The following is a 26,840-nucleotide window of genomic DNA, read 5'->3' as shown; positions in this document are numbered from 1 at the left end:
TTTCAGCATGGCTTTGCTTTGTAGCCGCGGACTCTAACCACTCGGCTAAGGAAGGCCTTTTGTTTAGATATTATCCTTGATGTTTAGCAGAATTCCTTTCTTGGCTTCCCCAGAATTCATCCAGACAGCCTTTAAGAATAACGACTGGAATTGCACATGGATTCTGCAAAAAAATGCTTTAGGAAACACCCTTAACATTTATTTTATGAATATCTTAATAAATTCCTTTCCTCTTCCTAGTTAGCTTGCTAACTGTATTGTAGTGTATTTAGTTACATCATATCATAAATCACCTGACTTCTTCACCACATGTTCTGTGATTGTAACTTTCCCACAGTCACAGAACCCGACTTGACAAAAACGTACAACTTTCATATAATCAGCCAATTGTTGCTTGGTTACAAAACGACAATCAGCACCCTAAAATAATTTATAGCTTATACTCATACTCAAATAACATAGAACGACGACGCACGTCGTTGTCATGTATTCTCAAATGTCACATAGCAATGACCCATGTCATTGGCACTTCAGAAATCACTTCAAATGCAAAACTCACATGAACCGTAACTCGACTCCTTCAGCATAGCACTCTGTTCCCAGGCAATAATACTTGCATACACATAAATGACTTAGACTGCTGCCAAGTGCATCACGCAACAAGCGTTGATGCCTTATTCGCTTTTACTCTCTCTCTCCCTCTCTCCTTCTTCATTATTCTATCCTTGTTGCAAACCTCTTATTGATCCCTGATTGGTTTGCCTAAATGAAAAGTAACTCCAAGCACCTCCCACTAGGATAAGCATTGTGTAGAGAACAAATCTATGTATGTAGAATTAAGTGATTTGTAAACTTGAAGATTGAAATAAAGACAGATTTTATTCAACAGTAGACTCGAGCAGTTGATATCCGGAAAGATATCACATGGCTGACCGCGAACAGGCAACCGAGCCTGAAGACTTATTCAATAGTCAATTAAAACTGTAAAAAGTGCCAAGTGGAAGCGAAAAATCTTGAAAAGTGGAAAAAGTTTAAATTATAAAATAATTGTGAAGTGAGTACCCACAATGGGGAATAATAAATCCAAAACTGCTCAGAATTCAGGGGACCCGCAAGTCCAAATTCTGAATGAACTTGCAATTCATGAAGAGTATCACGCCGACCACGAGTTTAAACTCAACATCATTTTAGCATTAGTCGGTCTACAGTTAGCAGTGATGTTTTACCAACTGTACAAATTACATACCAAAAGGCAAGCAATGAAGGCTGCTAGATCAATAGCCAACATGCAAAACCCTGCTTAGTGCCTGAAAAAGAACTCGAGTAAGCTGCAAGTGAAAAAAGAACAATTATGAAAAACCGTCGAAGTGGAATAAGAACTGTTTCGTGACCCGTTAGTATACACCGTTGGCGTTTATAGTGATGAAGTGAAAGCACAAATAAGTGCAAAAATCAAACAAACAAATCAACTGCAGGCGAGACCACGGTCGACAGGAGTCGACCGGCGGGATTAGAAAGCGCATGGGCTCAGCGCCAACACAAACAACAACAACAACGATGTGATGCAACGAGACGCCGAGGATCGTATATCGAGCGACAACCGGGAAGCTACGATATAACCGTATACAATTTTATAAGGTAACGTAAACAAATCAACGGATGTGTTTTTTTTTATCAGTGGAAAATAATACTTAGAAGTAATGCTTTGATCGTCGAACAAATATTAATATTTCTAATGAATAATGGTGAAAGTGAAATCGAGCTTCTAATAGGACAAATTCACAAAATTAAAACAAACTTGAAAAAGGCTCCATTTCGAAAATATTTGAAATTCACACTCGATGAAAAATTACGAAATGTAAAGTTAATATATAAAAATATTACGGACCTTCTCTTAGAAAATGAGGCGCGTATCGGAAGCTCACATTTTAATTTTCTGATTAAAGCAGCTCGTCAAGAATTTGACGAAACCCTTATTTTGTTAAATACAAAGTTAAAGCATTATAAAAAATCGGTATCTTGCAAGTCGGTGGTCTACGCCGTAATATTTAACAATTTACTGAAAAAGTGTATAGCTAGAAACGTAACAACAATGCCATTCGACATAAAAACGGCAACTTCCATCGTACAAGTGTACGATGGAACGTCTGAAAATCTAGACGCCTACGTGGATTCGGCGAATTTATTGAAGGATTATGTTGCTGCTGATCAAGTGGCAACAGCAGTAAGATTTTTAAAAACCAGACTGACTGGAAAAGCCAGATTAGGCTTGGCGGAAAATCTTAACACAATCGATGCTCTTATCGATGATGTCAAACAAAGATGCGCAGAACAAATTACACCTGCAAACATAATCGCAAAATTAAAAACTACAAAACAAAAAGGGGACACAAATAATTTTTGTGACGAAATAGACAAACTAACCAACAAGTTGAAAAGCATTTACGTTGGTCAAGGCATCCCGGATGGGGTGGCTAAGACCATGGCCACGAAAGCTGGAGTAGATGCCTTAATTAATGGCACCACCAGCTATGAAACAAAAATTATCTTAAAAGCCGGCACCTTCTCCAATATCAACGAAGCTGTGCAGAAAGTACAAGAAAACGCTACTCCAACAGCAGCCAATCAACAGAACTCTTCACAAATTATGACTTATGGTACACATAAGCATAATAATCATGCCAGAAATAATCGGGGCCGACGTGAAAGGAACCAAAATGCACAAAGAGGAAGGCATACTTATCACAGGTATCAAGGGCATTTTTTAAATCGAACCCCTCAAAATTACGGGTTTAATCGAGGCGGTCGGCGAGACCAACGACCTCGACAAATGTTTGTAACAAATGCTGAACAAATTTATCCTATGCCACAAAACATGCCACGTATGCAAAACCTACCTCAACAAATTCCGATTCCGACAGCAGGGCAACCTCAAAATGTAAATTTTTTAGGCCAGGCGAACCAGGGTCCATCCCCTCAACAACAATTCATTCGATAAATTTAAATGCTGTAAATTTCGTAACCTTATATGTTGAAATGACAAACAGTAAGTGTACATTTATTGTAGATAGCGGAGCTGATGTATCTCTGTTTAAAGTTACAAAAGTTCCCGCAATGCAAATAGTAGATTTTAACAAGAAACTTAGAATAACAGGTGTTACGGAAGGAGTGACGGAAACTATTGCCGAAGCTCAAACTTCTGTAACATTCGACAATAACCTTAAATTAGTTCACTCTTTTCAGTTAGTTAGTGAAAATTTCCCTATACCCACAGATGGTATACTTGGGCGTGACTTCTTAGTCAAGTTCAGGTGCACCATCGACTATGATAATTGGCTTTTAAATTTTAATTTTCAAAATCATTCAATATGCATACCTATTGAAGATAGTATTAATAATAGTATAATTTTACCACCAAGATGCGAGGTGATTAGAAGATTACCAAATTTTAATGTGACCGAGGATTCAATCGTGCTCTCACAAGAAATACTTCCAGGAGTTTTTTGTGGAAACACTATTGTATCATCAAACTCACCGTATATAAAATTTGTTAATACAACGCAGTCACAGGTCGCAATCTCAAATTTTCATCCTATATGTGAACCTTTACACGATTATGTTAGAGTCAATAAACCTACGGAAAATTTAGCTATGAAAAAGGAAAGGATACAAAACATTTTTTCGAAAATCAATTTTAATGAAATTCCTTCATATGTTCACTCCTCGTTAAAAAAGTTGATTGAAAAATATTCTGATATTTTCAGTTTAGAGAACGAAAAGTTATCTCACAATAATTTTTATTCTCAAAATATTCTTCTAAATGACCAGGTACCAGTCTACATTCCAAATTACAAAACCATTCACTCGCAAGGAGATGAAATGGCAAAACAAATTCAAAAACTTTTGGACGATGATATAATCGAACCATCAGTTTCTCCGTACAATTCGCCAATTCTCTTGGTACCAAAGAAAGCTGGCAATAATTCAAAAAAATGGAGATTAGTTGTCGACTTCCGACAATTAAATAAAAAAGTTTTGGCAGACAAATTTCCTTTGCCACGTATTGACATAATTTTAGATCAATTAGGGAGAGCAAAGTACTTCAGTACGCTTGATCTAATGTCTGGTTTTCACCAGATACCATTAGACCAAGAGTCTAGAAAGTACACAGCCTTTTCAGCCCCTAATGGTCATTTTCATTTTAAAAGATTGCCCTTCGGTTTAAACATATCACCCAATAGTTTTCAGCGAATGATGACTATTGCTATGGCAGGATTAAATCCTGAATGTGCATTCATTTATATCGATGATATAATCGTCATCGGCTGTTCGGAAAATCATCATTTTCAAAATTTAACTACGGTGTTTGAGCGTTTGAGGCATTATAACCTCAAATTAAATCCTGCAAAATGCAAATTTTTCTTAAATGAAGTGACATTTCTTGGTCACAAGGTAACGGATAGAGGCATTCTTCCAGACGATTCTAAGTTTGAAGCCTTAAAAAACTATCCCAAACCTAACAATGTTGACGAAGTACGTAGATTTGTTGCATTTTGCAACTACTACCGAAAATTCGTACCAAATTTTGCGGATATAGCTCGACCATTAAATGCATTGCTTAAAAAAGGAGTGCAGTTTCAATGGACAGATAGTCAGGAACAAAGTTTTCAACAATTAAAACAAACCTTGATGGAACCATATATTCTGAGATACCCTGATTTTTCACGGGAATTTATTTTGACCACAGATGCATCAAACTATGCATGTGGAGCAGTTCTTTCTCAGCGTTATACTGAAGGAGATTTCCCAATAGCTTTTGCGAGTAGAAGCTTTACGCAAGGCGAACGCAATAAGCCTACCATTGAAAAAGAATTAGCAGCAATTCATTGGGCTGTTAATTATTTTAAATCGTATTTATATGGCCGAAGATTCACAATTAAAACGGATCACAGACCATTAGTATATTTATTTAACATGAAAAAGCCAACATCGAAATTAACGTTGATGAGGCTTGATTTGGAAGAATATAATTTTAACATTGAATTTCTTGCTGGAAAATCTAATGTTTGCGCAGATGCATTGTCGCGTATCCCATTGAACTCGGATGACCTTAAATCTTTATCTGTTCTAGTGGTTAACACTAGAGCAATGAATAGAAAAAAATTAAACGATACAACTAAATTCGATGATTCGCAGTTAGCAGACAGTGAGACTGATCACCTCACGGCTTGGCAAACTGAGAATCCATCGGAAGTTAGAAAATATCTGAAAGTTGGGTGTGAAGTGCACCACAACCAACTGAAAGTTAAATTATTTAATAATAACTACAATAAGATGCTTCAAACGATTACGATTCAACTATATGACGGAAACACAAATGGAAGTCAAGCATTAGAGCTTGCACTTTTAGAACTTGGAAAATTACTGAATCATTATAAAAGAACCATGGTCGCCATCTCTTTGCAAGATGAGCTATTCAAATCATTCGCTAGCGAAACTGTTAAGGAAATCGCAAATAGAGCCATTTCCAATTACCAGCTGGTACTGTATAATCCTCCGACATTTATACAGAATGTTGATAAAATTAATGAAATTTTAGTTAATAACCATATGACACCTACGGGAGGTCATATTGGTCAACATAAACTTTATTTAAAATTAAGAGAAAAATTTACATGGAAAAACATGAAATTAGAAATAAGAAATTTTGTTAAAAATTGCGAAAAGTGTAAAATTAACAAAGTGAACAGACATACTAAAGAGCCTGTTATCGTAACTTCAACCCCTTTTAAACCATTCGAAACAATTTCAATTGATACCGCAGGACCATTCGGCATTACAAACAATAGAAATAGATACATTCTAACTATACAATGTAATTTAACGAAATACATTGTACTTGCACCAGTACCAACAAAAGAAGCTTCTGTAATGGCAAGAGCATTAGTGGAAAATTTTATCTTGATTTATGGAAATTTTCTTCAATTGAATTCCGATCAAGGCACTGAATTCAATAATGATGTTTTTGAACAGATTTGTAAATTATTAGAAATAAAGCAAACATTTGCAACAGCCTATCATCCACAGACAATCGGAGCTTTGGAAAGGAACCACAGATGTCTCAATGAGTATCTGAGATCCTTCACCAATACTCACAATTCGGACTGGGATGATTGGACAAAATTTTTTGCCTTCTCTTACAATACCACACCAAATATTGAACATGGCTATACACCATACGAACTTGTTTTTGGACGAAAAGCTACACTACCGCATGACTTGCAAGATAACCAATCAATGATTAATCCAGTTTATAATCCAGATCAATATTATCAAGAATTACGCTATAAACTACAAACATCAAACTCAAATGCTAGAAACAAGTTAATTTTCCAAAAAGAAAAACGTAAAAATGTGTGCAATCAAAACATCAATAAAATCGATTTAAACATAGGAGATTTAGTATATCTGACAAACGAAAATCGAAAAAAACTTGACCCGTTTTACATAGGACCATTCACAGTAACCAAAATAGCAGATCCAAATTGTACAGTAAAACATAACAACACTCATAAAGAAACAATAGTCCATAAAAATAGAACAATAAAAATCTAAATAAATAATAGCAATTAAAGAAAACATAATTAACATTCTAGATGAGGTACTTGGAGGATAGGTCATAACGAATGATTCCATTTTTATTACATCATTCTCCAAAAGGGGGAAGATGTAGTGTATTTAGTTACATCATATCATAAATCACCTGACTTCTTCACCACATGTTCTGTGATTGTAACTTTCCCACAGTCACAGAACCCGACTTGACAAAAACGTACAACTTTCATATAATCAGCCAATTGTTGCTTGGTTACAAAACGACAATCAGCACCCTAAAATAATTTATAGCTTATACTCATACTCAAATAACATAGAACGACGACGCACGTCGTTGTCATGTATTCTCAAATGTCACATAGCAATGACCCATGTCATTGGCACTTCAGAAATCACTTCAAATGCAAAACTCACATGAACCGTAACTCGACTCCTTCAGCATAGCACTCTGTTCCCAGGCAATAATACTTGCATACACATAAATGACTTAGACTGCTGCCAAGTGCATCACGCAACAAGCGTTGATGCCTTATTCGCTTTTACTCTCTCTCTCCCTCTCTCCTTCTTCATTATTCTATCCTTGTTGCAAACCTCTTATTGATCCCTGATTGGTTTGCCTAAATGAAAAGTAACTCCAAGCACCTCCCACTAGGATAAGCATTGTGTAGAGAACAAATCTATGTATGTAGAATTAAGTGATTTGTAAACTTGAAGATTGAAATAAAGACAGATTTTATTCAACAGTAGACTCGAGCAGTTGATATCCGGAAAGATATCACAGTATCTCAAAAGATTCAAAGGCAAAAACCGGGTTTTAGAAGTAGAATTAAAAAAAAATGTTGAAGAATTTCTGACGCATTTTGTGATGTACAGTGGTGAATCAAAATCCCTCCAGGCTCAAATTTCTTGAAAATTTTGATTTTATTAAATTTCTTCAAGAAATATCCAAGGGTGCAACAAATCTGTTTGAAATTAGGTTTAATTGAAAAAAAAAAGTTTGCTATTCAAGCAATAAGCTTATGATTGCAAAATTATTTAAAACAATTGAAGCAAAATTATGGAAAGAATTCATTGCTGGAATAGAAAACTATGGTCGATTTGGTTAAACTTTTTCACACCAGGGTAAATTTCTACCATCCATGAAGCCTTGTTTTTCGACAAAAATTGTCACAATTTTGTAATAGTTATTTTGTAATAGTTATTTTGCCTATTTTTTCAATTTATTTCGCCACACATTATAGGGGAAGTAGTGGTAAAATGAACACCATGCCTTATACCGAGAAAAATTCAAAGTGTTCGGGTTGATACGTAGGTCAATTGAAGTGAAAATATCAACTAAAACTAAGATTTCAGAAAACAACGTTTGAAAGTTAGAGCTGACGTGCCTTTTAGCTCGGAGGTCTTGAGGTTTTTCAGTGATGTAAATATCGTTGTGGTATGATGTCAAATCTGAAACTTGTAGATTACTTATTGAATGGGTTATAACCATTTATATTTAAATTTGTTTTTATTTATGTCCTGAGTTTAAGTGCATTGTATCCGAGATGTTCCAAAAGAATTTTTGTTTAAATTTTGCTTTGGTTAGGAAACATTTGACAAAATGGATAATTTTTTTCACTACATAGTATATTTTCACGAAATCATAGCTTTTCATGTATTTTTAATGTAAATAAACATAATTCATTTCAAATTTACTTATGTCAAATGTCTTTACTTTTAGATAGGCAACGAAAATAAAATAAATTTATACATGTTTTAACAGATATACATGAACTCGGTTTTGACCTTTTTGAAAATCAAACAAAACTGGAATCTGATTTTCAGTTTCTATTCATATTTCATATACTTAAGTTTATTATTTCCAAAAAAGGGAAATTCTGATTATTTATCGTATCGGCAATTATAAATATATGTATTCAGATTTTTCTTGTATACTCCCGTGCAAAAGTTTTGGTTCACCCCCTCAAAAACATACAAAAGCGTTCTGGCCATATCTCTATGATTACACAGTGTAACAAAAATGACGTGTTTGCGTGTCTCAAGAACCAAATTATGTGTCTCTAGTAGATTTGGGGCTGCTGAATCTGATGCCGTTCTCAGAAATGTTCCAGCACGTCACAATTTTTAGCTACAGGTCGCCAAAGTTGTACAAAACCCTGTTTTTATTAATGTTTACATGAAATTTAAAGTACAATTTATCATACTTTTTTGTAATCTAATCCACCAAACATGCAAAATAGAACTTGAACTTTCATTTCAGACATAATTTGATTGAAATTGCGCGATTAAATTTCGATTAAACCGATTTTTTCAACATGCTTGCAGTCTCCATACAAAATTCTTAGTTTCTTCTATATGGCAAAATACAACAATTCTCTAAACCATCAAAAAATAACTTTTCCGTATCGAAAATAATACAAACTTTGATGATAAGTATTGTTATACACATAAAGTTTGAATTCAGTGGCAAATTAAGCCAATATATTACCTTACAAGCTGGGAAACTTGCATGCAAGTTGGCTGAAATAGTCATTTTTTGCATTTTCAACAGTTAATATCTCAAAAACTGGACGTGCTATGATATTTCTGAAAACGGCAATGGATTCAGCAACCCTTAATTAAGTGAATAGCGGTATTTTGGTGCTGGAGACAAAAACGTGTTCCGCAGTGTTATTCGTCCAATTAAAACTCTCTAAGCCGCATTCGAAAGGCAAAGAGTTATTCTTACTTCCTATGTATTTTTTCATTATTCATTCGGCTATCTTGGTCATTTAGTGTGGGACAAAATTTAGATTCTCGCTCCAGTCCATTTTTTGGATTGCATTTAGGTCCCATACAAACTGTGCAAAATTTCAGCTTGATCTGAGAAATTATAATTTAGCGCCAGCCGTTCAAAGTTTGTATAGGATTTACTATGAGAAACTTACTTTTGCAAAGAAAAATCGCCAAAGGTTGCCCGTTGACCTCTATAAAAATTCTGAACACTGACCTCGATAGCTACTGTTTTGATTCATATTACGGACACTTAAGGCTTCAGTGAAGTACAATTAACAACTACACATATAAATTGAATCGTTCTATACAAAACTTTAGCGTAATCAGGCCTTGCAAACACTTAAATTTCGAATGGTGGGCGAAGATTCGGATTCCACATCTTTAATTCACTTTAATCGATAAAAATGTTCGGACTCTTCATGATTTTTATTCCGGACACAATCACACTATCGCTTCATATTCCGGACACTTTGTTTCGAATTCCGGACAGCTCTTGAAAAACGCAATCAGAATAATCGAATCATTAATTAAACGCACTAAGCCGTAAGAAAAACGTCAAAACTAGTTGAAGATTGTAAATTTTTATGGATTGCTATGTAAAATGTTTATAAAAATCATCATTCAAATTGGAAACTTTTTGACGGCGCATTTTGAAACATTTCGAGAGAAATCTTTCCCATACAAAGAAGAGTGTCCGGAATTTGAAGCTGTCCGGGTTTCGAATCAAAACGGTATTTTTACGATGAAGAATATTGCCGAAGACCGCGAAACAATCCGACACTTGTGAAAAAAGTTATTCAATCAAAACCAATTGGCAAGGCGACGTTGATTAACACGTAGAGGAATAACAATAATAACAAAATCGGGCGAAATTTCCAAATAGTCTGTGCTTAATAACTTTTTACACAAGCATCGGATTGCTTTGCGGTCTTCGGCAATATTGTCCTATCGAGATCAAAATTTTTATAGAGGTCAATGGGTAAACTCTGGCGATTTTTCTTTGCAAAAGTAAGTTTTCCCATAGTAAATCCCATACAAACTTTGAACGGCTGGCGCGTAAATATAGTTTCTCCGATCGAGCTGAAATTTTGCACAGTTGATATGGGACGTAAATGCAATCCAAAAAGTGGACTGGAGCGAGAATCTAAATTTTTCATATAACCGTGTCCCAGGCTATTGGTTGAGTTGTGTTTGATCCTTCAACCTTGACGCTTGCTTCTGCGGGAGCCGGCGAAGAGGGCAGGATCAAACATGTCGCGCGTCGGTCGAGTGAAAGTGAAAAAGTGGCGTGATCGTTTAGTTATGTTTGATCCTTCGACCTTGACGCTTGCTCCTACGGGGGCCGGCGATGAGGGCAGGATCAAACATGTCGCGCGATCGGTCGGGTAAAGTGAAAAAGTGGCGCGTTCGATTAGTTCTTTTTGATCTTTCGAAGTTGACACTTGCAGCAAGAAAGCCCGAGCAGTCGTCAGTTGTTTTCCCTCTCGGGTCGTGCGCCTATTTTCTCTGAGTGCTTTTATATAGCCGATCAAATGAGTGAAGCTGAAAGTGGATTGTTGCTGCTCAAGGATGACGGATCAATTGGTGAGCTCGTTTCATGCTACTATTTCAAATCTATAAAATATGTATGACTGCACCTTTAATCGTTACAACGGTGAGACGTAAATATGATTTTTCAACAAACTATGAAAGGTTCGTCACTGTGAGTGTCGACATAAACTCTGATTCATAAATTATTAATGTCTAATTTTTTCTTTTTCAAAACACCTTTTACCTTTATTTTTGTAATTAAAAAAAAAACTTTGAATGGTTCGACACTACGAGTGTAGACTTGCGAAAGGTTCACTTTATTCAACAAACTTTGAAAGGTTCGTCACGTCAAGTGTCGGCATAATTTTTCTCTACATAGATATTGTTCATATCAAATGAAAAAATAATATTTACATATAAGCATGTTTATATCTCACCAATAATTATTTATCATGGTCTAATCGCTTATCAAAGTGAATCCTGTGACCCAACGATCCTCCCCATTAACAAACATCCCTCCCAGTAACCTTTGTGGAGATGCAGAGGCAAACACGGTCTCCAAATAGCAAAGGTTACACACTAACATTCCTTCCCCCAATCCCACCTGACTGCAAGGACGTGGCCGGCGCCGTTATTGACCATGTATAAATAGAGGCACTGAATTATGCACACTGAAGAAGATTATGGCCAATCCCAGCCGATCTTCTAGTTGATTCTTTGTGCATTTTCACTGACTCCGGTCAATCACGGAATAGCAACCATTGATATGTGTAGTCAGTCTAAGCTAAGCTAAGCTAAGCTAACCGTGTCCCAGGCTATTGGTCATATCGATCGCATAGTTCTCAATTCGATTCTAGGTTAGCGTAGTTACGGCATACTTCATAGATTGGATACTAGCAGCTTTCAAGTTCTTAGTTCGATTCTAGATAGCCACTAAAACTATTTTTTTGTTTTTAGATTTATTAATATCTACATCGATTTCAATAGTCTTAATTCAGAATTAACTAAATAGTAAACAACAAAGTTTAGAAATCGTTATATATATATAACCCTGTCAATATGTTGCAGTTTTATTAAAAATAGGGTATTCAGGTTACCTAATGTATAGTTGTTCTACTTACGTCTGGTGGAGGACTCCCATGGCCCGAACACTCGATGTGTCCCCCAGTGTTGTTCGAAAACTCCACTCGGTGCTGTGGCTCACTGAGAAACATAGGTCCCTGAAGATCCAACAGTATGACGCCTGAAAAACGGAAAACACAAATAGCAGTTTTAGCTCGGATGAATAAATAATGAGTTCCAATTAGCGAAAAGCGATGCAAACCACTCGATAACTAGCGAACGAAGCAGAACTGCCATCGGATGATAGAAGGCAAATTGCATCAATTTATCCGTTATATATTAGTACTAATATTTTATCTGCTCAAATATGTATTCCACTTCGAGGGAGAGGAATATTTGTGTGTATCAGGGAAAAAAACGACTCTTCTGCAAGCATATTATTTTTCTATCTGTAACCCATCTAAAACAATAGAATCATTAATAATTTATACCGAGGGAAATATTTCATTTCCATTCCATTCGCCAGCCCATCCTAAACGGATGACGAAGGAATTTTCACCAGTGAGAACAGGTGTGGGTGGAAGTTCCTTCCGACTCGTCGACCATCGAACGACCGAGTTCTTCGTTCTTCGTCAGGTCTTGCAGGTATTTTATATTATGAAATATTTCGCAATAAATCAGGCTGCTACGTGGCCTCCAGGGGTTTGCTGCTTGGCTTACGATGGGATCGGCATATGAAAGCATGAAGTCATTGAGGTAGGGACCCGTTAGAGCAAGAACAAGAAGGTTAAGGAATTTGTGATATTTTATTTACATTCTCTCACTTCGCCACACTCAGCAACGCAACACACCTGTGGTATATGTAAAGAAGGAGAACTAGGTTATGATGAGAAGTGCTTACGTATCGCAGCATCAATTTAGGTAAATCGGCTGCACTCAAAGTAAAGCACTAATTAATACATACAACGGAACAATGCAATTATTATTTCTGATGAAAAAGATTCTTTGAAAAAAAAATGCATCTTTTCATGTTGCCCAAAACAGATTGCCCTTGCCAACATGCAATTCTTCTCAGTGTATGTGAATGGTATTCAATCTAAATTTTAATTCCATTATTCAATGCATCTCAACAAACTCAGTTTATGGATATACTTGGTGAACAATTCTGAACTTTTGCAGATCTTCTCGAACCATTGCTGATCTTCACTGGCCTTCTTAGACCTATAGTCCTTTAAAGAACTTCATAGACTTTCACATATTTTCAAGCACTCGACTGCCATTTCTTCAAATGTTCGGCCGACTATGTCTATATCATCCGCGAAGCAAACAAATTTACTGGATCGCGTTAAAATCGTACCTTGGCTGTTAAGCCCGGCTTTTCGCATAACAGCTTCTAAGGCAATATTGAACAATACGAACGAAAGTCCATCACCATGTCGTACTCTCCGGCAGGATTCAGACGAACTGGAATGTTCGCCTGAAACCATCACACAATTTAGCACACCTTCCATCGTTGCTCTTATCAGTCTCGTAAGCTTACCGTCAGCTTATCTGTCTTCGTGAGCTGTTTTTGTCCATGATGCATCGATGAAAAGGAGATGCGTTTGGACCTGGAACTCACGACATTTTTGGAGGATTTGCCATACAGTAAGGATATGATCCGTTGTCGATCGGCCGTCAACGAAGCCGGCTTGATAACTTCTCACGAACTCGTTTACTATAGGTGACAGACGACGGAAGATGATCTGGGATAACACTTTGTAGGTTGCATTTAGAATGGTGACCTCTCGAAAGTTCTCACAATCTAACTTGTCGGCTTTCTAGTAGATGGGGCATATTATCCCTTCCTTCCACTCCTCCGGTAACTGTTCTGTTTCGCAGATTATGCCTATCAGATAAATTATGCAGACAAATGACCAGCCCCTCCGGGTCCATTCCCATGAGTTCAGCTCCGATACCACCCATACCAGCAGCTTCATTGTTGTTGAGCTGGTGAATCGCCCGCAGTACTGACGAAAGCATTTCTTCTGTTGTTCCTATCTCCATTGCCTGTGCTCTCAGCACCATTCAAGTATTCCTCGAAGTTCGTTCCACCTTTCGATCACCTTACCCTCGTCCGTCAAAATGCTCCCATCCTTATCCCTGCACATCTCTGCTCGCGGCACGAAGCCTTTTCGGTATGCGTTGAGCTTCTTATAGAACTTACCTGTTTCTTGAGACCGGCAAAGCTGTTCAATATCCTCGCACTCCGTCTCCTCCAGGCGGCGTTTTTATCTCCGAAAGAGGCGTATCTGCTGTTGCTGTTTCCGTCTATAACGTTCCTGAAAAGGCTGGCCCCTCACGGATTGAAGGGAACAGGGGTTTGCGATCATTGAGAGGTCCTCAAACACCACAGGTTAGGGCGGATCAGGGGGAGGACGCTTCCTGGACAACTGTGGAGCGAAAGAAGAGATAGAAGAAGCACGAAGTGCAGGAGCGTAGGGATACCAGGTCAAAGAAAGGTAGGAGGGTAGGAGTCAAGCGCGAAAAGGGTGATGCGATAATCATCAAGACAGAAGAGTCCAAGTACTCGGAAGTCTTGAAGGCGATGCGCAGCAACTCTAAGCTCGTTGATCTAGGAGCCGACGTACGCAGTGTTAGACGCACTCGTACAGGTGAAATGATCCTCGAGCTCAAGCGTGACAAGGAGCGCAAGGGCGCCGCCTACAAAAGTTTGGCGAAAGAGGTCCTTGGCAAGGGTGTCGAGGTGAGGGCTCTAACACCGGCAGTGAGTCTGAAGGTGGTGAATCTAGACGAGATCACTGACGCAGAAGAGCTCGTCACGGCGCTGCGGCAACAGTGCGAGGTACAGATGCCTACCGCAGCCGTTCGGCTACGGAAAGGTCCGGCAGGAACTCAGGTGGCCTTAGTACAGCTACCTGTGGTGGATGCTAATAAGTCCGCTAAGGTAGGGAAGATTAAAGTGGATTGGCCAGTATGCTCATTGACCATACACGAGCAACCGGTGATCTGCTTCCGGTGTAGGGAACCGGGACACAAGTCATGGGACTGTTCGCCATCGCACGCAGTTAACAGTTAATCTACAAAACGCTGATTAGAACGGTACTCCTCTATGGGCATGAAACATGGATCCTACGTGCAGAGGATCAACGCGCTATTAGGGGTTATGCACATATTACGTCACGCTCCAAGGGGGGGGGGGTGTAGGTAGTCAAGCCAAGCGTGACAACTCTTCCAAAATTTTGGGGTTGGGGAGGTGGTAGAAAAAGTTGAAATTTAGCGTGACATAATTTGTGTACCACCCCTTAGTGTTTTCGAACGGAAGGTTTGCGGAGTGCAAATAGAAGACAGAACGTGGAGCAGGCGAATGTACCACGATTTGCACCAGCTACCTCGCATAAAATGTAAGGTAGCGGTGAGACGGGCATATATCCAGAATGTCCAGTGAAAATGGTTCTTGAAATATTCCACCCGGCACAAGATGGCGTGACTTGGTGCGCAGCGAGCCAGATGGTTCGATAAAACTGAGGACAATTTGCGTACCCTTCGCAGAATGCGTGACTCGCATTAGACCGAATCGAATGGAGACGTACAGCCGACTGGTAAGGTAAGTACCTGGGAGGTAAAAACCAATCAGAACGCCGGCTGCAAAGACATGTTCCCCGCCAATTTGGAAATTTGTGTGATTTGATTGCGCTGTCCACCCACACAGACAGCGGTCTCCTAGAACAATTAAAAATAAAGAGACACCGACACGTTAATGCATCCAGTAGAAGATTTGCCCTTTGAAGAAAACACCACACTAAACGCAGACTAGTTTGCAACGTCCAGTGGCACAGTCGATATAAATACATTTCTGGTGAAAAGTTTTCTAGACTGAAGCGGGAATAGAGCCCACACTCCTTTATTTAAATTCTAACAGCAGTGAAACTCGCATCTTTTTTACTGTTTTCGATAAAATTTAAAATTAAATGCATAGAGAAATATGACCATTCTTCAAAGTTTGTCTGGGAAGACCCACGGTATTGCTGTTTGCGTTTGACGTGCAAATCCAGTTTAAGTTATTGAAGCCCACATTGCGGTAACACGAAGTCATATAAGGATACTCAGCAATCATGGTCAATATCACTGCCAACCTAGCAAATAAAATCAAGCTTTCACTTAACCTTCCCTATTGAAAAACTTATCGCGTTTGGTGTTCCCGTTTTTGAGATTAGCGTCTCAAACGCACACGATCTTTGACGAGCTGAAATTATCTTAAAGTTTGTTTTGTATTTCGTATCGGTGTCTCCATCCCAGAGTACGAGCTGCAGCATCCATTCATGGTGATAAAAATCATCCCAAGTGTCAAAAACGAGAGAGAAAAAAAAAACAAGTCTGGTAAAGAGGTATTGGTGCAAAATAAATACTTTTGTGGAATTTACCCAAGCAACATTAGTTACTGATTACAAACTTCGCAAAGTTACTTTGTCTATTACCTTGGTTATATTCTTATTTGAAGCTGATAAAAATTCTTATTTCAAAGAACCATGAAGGCAAAATAAAAACCTTTTATACCTTCAAACAGTTATACTATCTTAAATAAAGCTATAAAAAATCAGTTTCTTTTTGGCCAATATACCATGTGTGCTATTTTCACAGATCTTAAAACAAAACTTGTGTGCTGATTTCTGCTTAATTTTCTCAAACTTCACGATGTACAGCGAAGCTTTGTATTGCGGAGCTTCTGTTTGTGTCATAGCTTTGCAAAAAGATGAACAAATCATTCAAGGAGAAAGTTTTTTGCATGTGTTAGCATTACTCTGTGGTGGATACATGGCTTAAGTGGTTGCGATAAACGCAACCCAATAAAGTAAACATGGATCAGCATAAACGCGATCACGCCATCCGGGGCGATGAGCGCATTTATGCTGAGTAAAGCAAAAACAGTCACGTAGCCACCGCCCGAGTAGGTTTCCTCTAGCATAAGTTTCTTTGAAAAAATGAATTCTTGTTCGGACCTCATTCGGATCACTCGAGTCATTTAGTATCACGCCCCGACATATATCGTCAATGGACTTTATCATCATCAACCAAATAAGTTAACAATTCATGGCGATCCTGCCAGGAGCAGTGAAATTGATATTGCATGGAGACTAAGTGCCAGGAGCAGCGAAAGTAAAAGTGTAAAAGTTCAGTGCCAACATTTTCCCCCCGTGTAAAGCATTATTTCTGCACCATGGGCTGGTTCTCGTCAGATGAGAACGTGGCCATAAGCAACACGGACAATACTCCGTTAACTATTTCAATTTGTGTGATGGCTATAGCCATTATTGGATACATGTTGGTGAAAGGACTAGTGCTGCTTCATAAGCGAAGCACCGAACGATTGGCGGAACGAATCGCGCGGCGTACCGTCGCCGGAGTGTAAATTATTTTCAATTTGCAACATTGAACAATCAAAACGGAAAATTTAGCAACAGTTACGAAGAAAATTTTATGCCCACAACTAAGTGACAAAGTGACAAAATGTGCGAACGAAAAGTACAAGAAAAACTATACTCGCTGTGCTTTATCCAGTTAGTGGAAATACGGTCAACACTGGAAAGGAAAGTGCAGGAAGGGTTCTCGAAGGAAGAAATTCGAGCTCAACTCGAAATCGTAAACGCTCTTTTTGGGCTGGCCGCCGGAGCAGCTGTAAGACTGGAAATGGAACCAAGGGACAGTGACATCATCGTACGATTGGTCGACGGCATCGCAGATATGCTGAACTGGAATGCATCATCCCAGCAATAGCAGACAACAAGGCGTTAATTCCTTTGCTTTATTAGTGAGGCAATAGCTAAAGGGAAGTATTTATAAAAAATATTTTTAAGAACATCAGATACTTAGACTTCTTTCATATTTTAGGTACATGCACTATCCTGCTAACATGCCGTAAGGAAATAAAATAAAAAAAAAACCAATGTGAGTAACAAAAAATAATATCTTTATTAATGGATATAACCTATCTAGAGCAACAAATAGCTTACCTTAGAGTTAACCTAAATAATTTAAAGAAATGCCCCAATAGAGAGTATTTAAGTGCAACGTTAACCAAGAAGAAACAATTTTGTCAAGAAACGTACGATAGGGCTATTGTGTTATTAGAAGACCTGAATCAAAAGATATCCAAGGAAGATTCAGAATATTACAAAAATATTATTGTAAGGATCTATTCCGACATTTGTAATTTGATTGAGGAAAAATTAAAGAAGTTAGAAATGCCTCCGAAACTAGATTTGGGTCTTGAGCTAAAAATTGTCAAGCCATTTGATGGCTCGGCGAGCAATTTACAGCAATACGTGGAAAGCGTTAATCTCCTAAAAGATTACGCAACCGATGTTTCCGAAGCAGATATCTTAAAATTTATAAAAATAACTTTGACAGGAGCTGCGCATGGCTCCATCGACTCAGCACAGTCGATAAATGATGCTTTTACTGAACTCAAGAATAAGTTTGCTGTAAAGCTAACTCCCCGAGCAGTAGAAAATGAGATGTTATCAAAGCGTCAACATAATGCTTCTATCACTGATTACGGAGCAGAAATCGAAAAGTTAGCAACTAAGCTTGCTGCTGCTCATGTATCGCAAGGTACATTTACTTCGGAAGCTGCTGCTTCAAATATTGTAGAGTCCGTAGCAGTACGAGCTTTCGTGGATGGTCTTCAAAATCCAACCACACAATTTCTATTGAGAGCTCGAAACCCTACAAGCCTAAACAAAGCCGTATCTGACGCCTTAGAGTGCAACCCAGGTACGTCTAAACCAAAAAATGAAATAGCACTATGGTGCAATTCTCAATATTATCCCAGGAGAGGGAGTAACAATAACTGGAGAGGCCGTGCGTCAGGATATAGACGTGGCCGCGGTTTCTCCAGAGGACGCGGAAATTTCCACCGAGGAAATTTCCAACAGTATAACAATAATGGAAACAGAGGCAACAACCACAATAATAACAACAACCATAACAACGAAACCAATAACAATCGCAACAGACATAGTAATGCTCACGCGAATGTAGCTGAACAAAACAATAATAGGAGACAACCGAATGAAGAGGAAGCAGAAGTTAATGTAGTTGCCGAGCTTTTTCGTGAGTAATTCGAACAATGGACTACTACGAATACCATTTAATCTATTGAATAACTCTATAAATTTTATTATCGATAGTGGAGCAAGTTGTTCGATAATATCAAAACAACTTGTACCAGATAACATACACATTTATAGAACTAATATATTGGAAGTTAAAGGCATAAATGGAACGTCCCGTTCCATTGGAACGATTAATGTTAATATAAAATACAGACAATTCAAATTTCCAATTACATTACATGTTATCGAAGAATTGCCAAAAAACATTCCAGCGTTAATTGGAACAGATTTCTTACGACGAACTAACGCGGTCATCAATTTTAACTCTTTAACTTTAGAATTGAATAACAATGCCGAAACAATAGTGATTCCCTTTATATCGAACAATCGCGCGTTTGTAACAGTACCTGCGCGTTCAGAGATAGTTACACATGTAATAAGTAAATATAAGGATGACTGTGTGGTTTTGAACCAACAGATCACATCTTCAGTTTTTGTAGCTAACTCATTGGCCACACCAAACCAAGGTAAAATACCAGTGAGATTAGTAAATATAGGAGACAACCCAATATGTATCGAATCGTTAAAAGTTGATATCAAACCATTGAAAAATTATAACCAGATCGGAAAAATCAGTTTTCCCAAGTATGACACAAAAAGAGCAACTCAATTGCTCAAAGAACTTAACATGACAAAGTTGCAAACTAAAGAAAAGCAAACGATAAGTAAAATTTGTTTGAAATATGCTGACATCTTTTGTTTAAAAGATGATAAGCTTACAACAACAGAGATATTTACGCCAACAATTAGTTTGAAAAAGGATGCGAAGCCAATATATTCAAAACAATACAGGCTACCACAATCCCAAAAACAGGAAATTGACAAACAGATTGGAAAAATGTTATCAGACGGAATTATTGAAAAAACCCGTTCTGAATGGAATAGTCCGATTTTACTCGTGCCTAAAAAATCGGCTGATGATTCTAAAAAATGGAGACTAGTCGTTGATTACCGAAAACTGAATAACGTACTAGAGGATGACAAGTTTCCACTTCCAAACATTGAAGAAGTGATTGACTCTTTAGCCGGAGCAAAATATTTCACACATCTAGATTTATCACAGGGATATTATCAATGTCAATTAAAAGCTGAAGAAAGACCTGTGACAGCTTTCTCGACGTCAACTGGACAATACCAGATGACTAGGTTACCGATGGGATTAAAAACAAGCCCATCAACCTTTTCAAGACTAATGACAATAGCAATGTCGGGTCTCGACGGAGCACAATGTTTGGTATACCTAGATGACCTTATCATTTTTGGTAGGACATTTAATGAACATAATAGAAATTTGATAAAAATCTTTGAAAGATTACGGGAAGTTAACTTAAAGCTAAACCCAGCCAAGTGTAACTTTCTACAGGAAGAATTGGTATATTTGGGTCATTACATTTCAGCAGATGGTATCAAACCGGATCCTGCTAAAGTTGAAGCAATAAAAAATTGGCCAAGACCTATCAATGCAGACGAGGTAAAAAGATTCGTTGCATTTGCAAATTACTATAGAAAGCACATTAACAATTTTGCTTTCTTGTGTGCACCTTTAAATTTTCTTACCAGGAAAAATATTCAATTTGTCTGGACTAATGAGTGCGAGACATCATTCAAGGAACTCAAAGAAAGATTTATGAACCCACCTGTTTTAGATTTTCCAAATTTGTCTAACGATAACACATTCACTCTGCACACAGATGCATCTGGATATGCTATCGGAGCTGTTCTTTCCAATGGAAATGGCAGACCAGTGGCATACGCCAGTAAAATGCTTAACCAGGCAGAGAAAAACTATCCAACTATCGAGAAAGAACTATTGGCAATGGTATGGGGTATACGTCATTTTCGGCCTTACCTTTGGGGTAAAAAGTTTTTGGTGTATACTGACCATAGGCCTTTAGTTTATTTATTCTCTCTTACTGACCCTTCGAGCCGACTAACAAAATTTAGGTTGGCTTTAGAAGAGTATAATTTTGAAGTGATTTATAAACGAGGAACGGAAAATGTGATAGCGGACGCGTTGTCGCGAATTTCGATCCAAGAACTTAAATCACTCAGTGAAAAAACTTGCTTAATAACGACACGTTCCATGGAACGAAATAAAAAGGAAAGTTCATCTGTAAAGACTAGTGAAGATAGGACTGATCACCCTTCATCACCTGCCTTAGACAGTATAGAACTAGAAATTGACAAGAAATCGAAGGACATAAAGTTTTCCAAAACAAAAATATTAATTCCATTGAAAACAACATCAATTCACCTACGGGGAATGATGAACAAAATCATTGAATTTACTAAAAAAGAAAACATAAAAGCATTGATTATAAAAGACAACGTTGCAACGACAAGAGAAGTAATTAAGAATATCAATGCACAAGAATTGGATGGCATGCCAAAAATATATATTATTGGAAAACACATCAAAGAAGTCCAGGACGAAAAAGAGAAATTACTTATAATGAATGATTTCCACATATTGCCAACTGCAGGGCATGCTGGAATCAAAAGAACACTGAATACCATCAAATTAAGATATTATTGGGAAAGTATGAGTAAAGATATTGAGGAATTCATAAAGCATTGCAAGCAATGTCAAATAAATAAACTTAGCAATACAAAAATTCCTATGAAAATTACAACGACAGCAGAATCGGCGTTTGAAAAAGTATATCTGGACATTGTTGGTCCATTAATAAAATCAGATGGATTTGAGTACATCTTAACAACACAATGCGAACTATCAAAATTTATAACAGCGACACCAATCCCTGATAAGACCACACTGACCGTTGCAAATGCCTTTGTAACCAGTGTTATTTTAAAGTATGGAGTGCCAAAAACAATTGTCTCTGACAGAGGAACGGAGTTCATGTCAGAACTGTTTACATCCGTAGCAAATATTTTGGGAATAGAAAAACTAAATTCAACCGCCTACCACCACCAAACCATAGGAGCCTTGGAAAACTCACATAAAGTACTGGGAACATATTTGAGAATTCAATGCGATGGTAAACTATTCAGTTGGTCTGAATGGTTGCCATTCTATGAATTCTCCTATAATAATACAGTGCATTCATCAACTGGACATACACCTTTTTATTTAGTCTATGGGAAACTTTCTAATGTACCGTCCAATTTAACAGAAAAATCAGAAGAACAAAATTATAATTTAGACGAATACACCACAATTCTTAAAATTAAACTTAGACACGCTCACGAAGCCGCTAGGAAACAATTGTTAAACACAAAAATACAAAGAAAAACTAATTATGACGAAAACAAGAAACTTGTAAATTTTAAAGCAGGAGAACTTGTCCTCATCAAGGACGAGACATCCAAAAAACTTCAAGCGAAATATAAAGGTCCATTCAAAGTCATAGATGATTTAGGAGAAAATATCCAAGTAAAAATAAATAAAAAGTTGGACACTGTTCATAAAGATAGAATAAAACGATACTTAGGACATGTGGTGGATAAGAAAAAATAAAAACGATAAAAATGGTGAAGAAGAAATATTGGAAGCAGAAAACAAAAGTGAGGAAGAAGAACACGTGAAAAATTAATAATTCATGATCTAAACATACTACTTACTTTTATAAATAAATTGTACATATTGACATAACCAGCATAATTTGTAAGAATACTTCAAACATTTATTTGCATACACTATACATTTTATATTATATTACTGTTCTATTACATACATATTACTTTTTATATTACTTCTACTATCTTATCTTATAAAAAATTGTAAGTTTTGAACTTAAATTTTTTATGTAATTAATTAGGGCGTGTGGTGGATACATGGCTTAAGTGGTTGCGATAAACGCAACCCAATAAAGTAAACATGGATCAGCATAAACGCGATCACGCCATCCGGGGCGATGAGCGCATTTATGCTGAGTAAAGCAAAAACAGTCACGTAGCCACCGCCCGAGTAGGTTTCCTCTAGCATAAGTTTCTTTGAAAAAATGAATTCTTGTTCGGACCTCATTCGGATCACTCGAGTCATTTAGTATCACGCCCCGACATATATCGTCAATGGACTTCATCATCATCAACCAAATAAGTTAACAATTCAACTCACCAGTTCAATATAGTATAAGTCGTGCTTAATTTTGCATGACTAGTGTTTAAAGTGTCGATGAAATATTTAAAATTTCATTGAATAAGGGGGTGCTTATTTCGCCCCTAATTCTCCTTTGGGATCATGCACAAATTACGTCACGCTCCAAGGGGGGGGGGGAGGTGGTCGAGCCAAGCGTGACAAGCCTTACAAAATTTTCGGAGGACTTATACAAAAAGTGTGACAAAGGGGGGGGGGGAGGGGGTTGAAAAAGTTAAAATTTAGCGTGACATAATTTGTGTACCATCCCTTTATTCTTGAAAACAACTGTAATCTGCAGTGTCTGGAAGGTAATTCCGTTTTGTTCAGAGTCACCATGATTTTTAATGATATTTTGTATTGGAAAATGACTCTTAGTTGATCCTCAACTGTGGACTACACGTACGCAATCAAACTACAACGAGCTGATAGCTGAAGCTCGTTGGAGTTGACATGTCTTCAATTGCTCCTTCGGGGCAGGAATATACAATGTTAAACTATGAAGTAGAAAAATATTGCTTCTACCCGTAGGTCATCATTAGAACAAGTTCATGCAAAAGAAAACAGTCGCTGCCCCTTATTTTCCATTGAAATATTCAGCGGACATGGAAATGTCTTCTGCTTCCCCCGTAAAACAACATCACAGTGCTAGAACTCACAATTTAATTCACCCGCGCGCTGTTGTTTCATGGGAAACAATCCAAACATAAATTTTAGAACAAATTGTATTTGCTCTTAGAGTGGAAAGTTTGCTTTTTTTCTTCAGCTGCGTTGATGCCTCCTAGCTGAGCCTACACAAACGAGAGAAGTCCTGGAAGGCGTGTCGAGATCATGCCAGAATACACAGCAAGACGGTGTTCAGAGTCCGTAACGAAATCCGGCCAAAGGAAGCAAACATCAGAAGCATGTTTTCTCCTTATTTTATTATGGAGAGGAAAAACGTTTACTGGCGTGGCGGCAGAGAAGCGTGAAGGCGAACAGAGAACTGCTGCAAACGACAAGCAAACTATGAAGCTTCTAGTGCCATCCATTCCGCAGCTATATCACAGTGGTTCTATTTGTTCTACGTAGCGGTAATAATAATAACTTACACAATATCTCATAAAAAATACCGCCAGAAATCGTCAAATCAATCACGTTTTGGCTATCAAGAGTACTTTCGTGGTTGTTACTTTCAGTATCTATCAGAGACATGTAAAATTGTATGTTTCCACATTTTATTGGAGTGAAAAACAAGACGACTTACTTTTTTTTGGCCTATGGGCGGAACCACTGTGCTATGTGGGGATGGCACAGCGGTCAACAGGAAAGGGGGGATGTGGAAAAGCAAAGCAAAACTGAGGTCCGTAAACATGAACAGTTTATATACATTTTAAGAAAGTGAACTGAACTGGGGGTGGTTTCGCAAGATGAAACAGCTGTAAACTACGAAGAGACACATGCTTCCAGTGGAGATCCTTTTCCGAATGCATGTATTTGAGGTGAGAGGCGCGTGAAATTAACGAAACCAACGAAAGTTTATCCTTAGTTGCGCTCTGCTAGGCAGTGAGTGAATCACGTCCATAATCTCGCGGTTGTAGATTATAACAGATAAAATTATACCGATGGAAACAGTGCTTTCGCGGTGGTTCAAACGTAATCTAAATGCAAAAAATCTAGATTGCAATCGACGAGCATGATAAATAAATGAAGCATTTGGAAGTTTTTCAAGATCCTATATGTATAATTTGAATTGCATTTATATTTTTTGCGAAAATGCGATGAACAGATTTAAACAAGAGCTCAGTTTTACGATCTGTTGAGAGTTCGTAAATTGAAATAAATCACTAATTGATACAGTTCGTACAACGAAGGAGTTTTATCCGTAAGGCAAGTTTCCGCCTTTTAGAGCATATTTGTAAAAAAATATTCCTAATATTTCTAGAAACTACGATTCTACCAGAACGTATAACTATGATGAGCTTAGAACATCATCGTTTTGATAACTTAATTAGTATCGCTGTGTGGGGTGACATTGGGCGTTTGGTCGCCCTTTTCAATGGATTTCATAACTAGTATAAACGTCAAAATACTAATCTATAACGATTTAGTGGTTATTTATAACGCTTTCATCAAGTTTGTCAAATATTATTCTTTATTCTGATATTAGATTTCTGTAAAAAAAAGGTGGCCATTAGGCATTCTTATGACCCAATGCACAGTGGGACGGATTGGGGTTTTAGGAGGAAAGTTGGAACTCACGCCGTCAACTGTGATTTTACGTAAAACTGATGTTCTACAAAGTTATTCCTATTCTAAAAACAATTTTTTTGGTCGGACCGAAAATTAGGGTGGCCCTTTGTAAAAATAGATAATCATCAAAACTTTTTTATTTTAAGGAATATTGGTACAGTTTGGTCTACAAAGTTGAAGATCAGAAAATTTTAAGCTGTTTTGTCCAAAAAATTTTTTTCTAGCTCAAAAATTGACCGTTTTAGAGAATTTTTCGCTATTGATGTAGGGTGGCCCTTTAAAAATAGGTTTTAGTGTTTTATTTTTATAATTTCAAGTTTTGTCGGAAAAGTTGCCTTCCCATCACTTAGAGAGCTTATTGAAACGCTAACATACAAGATATAGCAAGTTGAAACAAAAAGATATAAGAATCTTTTCGTGATGAAAATTTCAATTACTTTTATGGACATGAAGTATCATCGATACGATATCATGCATACGATACACGATATCGATACGTATCATACATACGATACACGAATGCAAAGGGACAAATATAACAAAGAAAGCTCTCAAAAAAGACTGAAAAGTCAGCATCATAATCAGAAATCATACTTTAATAATCAACCGTTTCATGTACGCTTTATCTCCTACGGTGCACAAATTACTTGTAAACGAATTTCCGGTAATTAAACATTTGTTACTTCCAATCAGAATGTTTCCCGATTAGGCTGGTGAATCCCAAAACAAAAGTATTGGAAAGTTTAGGAGGATGGCATAATATGAAATTCAACCGTGAAATAAATTTAGAAGAAATTTTCAAAAGACAATTTTTCTTATTTTTATTGATTAACTCCTTTGAATGAAAATGAAACAAAACATTTTTTTATTCGTATTTAAGCCGAAATGAAATTATTGTCATGCAAAAATAATCTTTTTGTTTGCCTCAAATACATCTACATGTGGAAAAATGTTTGATTTTCATGAAAAATGTTTACAACTCTTCATAGAAAAAAATGTACAGGCTTCAAAATATGCGTTTCAATCGGCTCTATAGATGATGGGAAGGCAACTTAGCTGAGAAACTCTAAATAAAAATAATAAAACACAAAAACCTATTTTTGAAGGGCCACCCTAAATCAATAGCGAAACATGCTCTTAAAAGGTCAATTTTTGAGCTAGAAAAAAACTTTTTTTGTCAAATCAGCTTAAAATTTTCTGATCTTCAACTTTGTAGAACAAACTATACCATATTCCTTGAAATAAAAAAAAGTTTTGATGATTATCTATTTTTACAAAGGGCCACCCTAATTTTCGGTCCGACCAAAAAAAATGTTTTTATAATAGGAACAATTTTGTAGAACATCATTTTT

General features: G+C 37.2%; 1 protein-coding gene across 5 annotated transcripts in view; it reads right to left on the bottom strand.

Moving 5' to 3' along the window:
• The window catches only part of LOC5578262 (Down syndrome cell adhesion molecule-like protein Dscam2), a 573,793-nt gene that overhangs the window by 308,194 nt on the left and 238,759 nt on the right, over positions 1-26,840 (bottom strand). For all 5 annotated transcript variants that reach the window (XM_021843982.1, XM_021843984.1, XM_021843986.1 and 2 more), the window contains exon 3: positions 12,042-12,163. In XM_021843982.1, coding sequence (XP_021699674.1) covers positions 12,042-12,163 — 122 coding nt within the window. The remainder of the gene's footprint in view (positions 1-12,041; positions 12,164-26,840) is intronic.

Source organism: Aedes aegypti, chromosome 2, assembly GCF_002204515.2.
Source record: "Aedes aegypti strain LVP_AGWG chromosome 2, AaegL5.0 Primary Assembly, whole genome shotgun sequence".
NCBI lineage: Eukaryota > Metazoa > Arthropoda > Insecta > Diptera > Culicidae > Aedes > Aedes aegypti.
The sequence above is the reverse complement of the archived record's forward strand: the minus strand, read 5'-3'. Positions and strand labels throughout refer to the sequence as shown.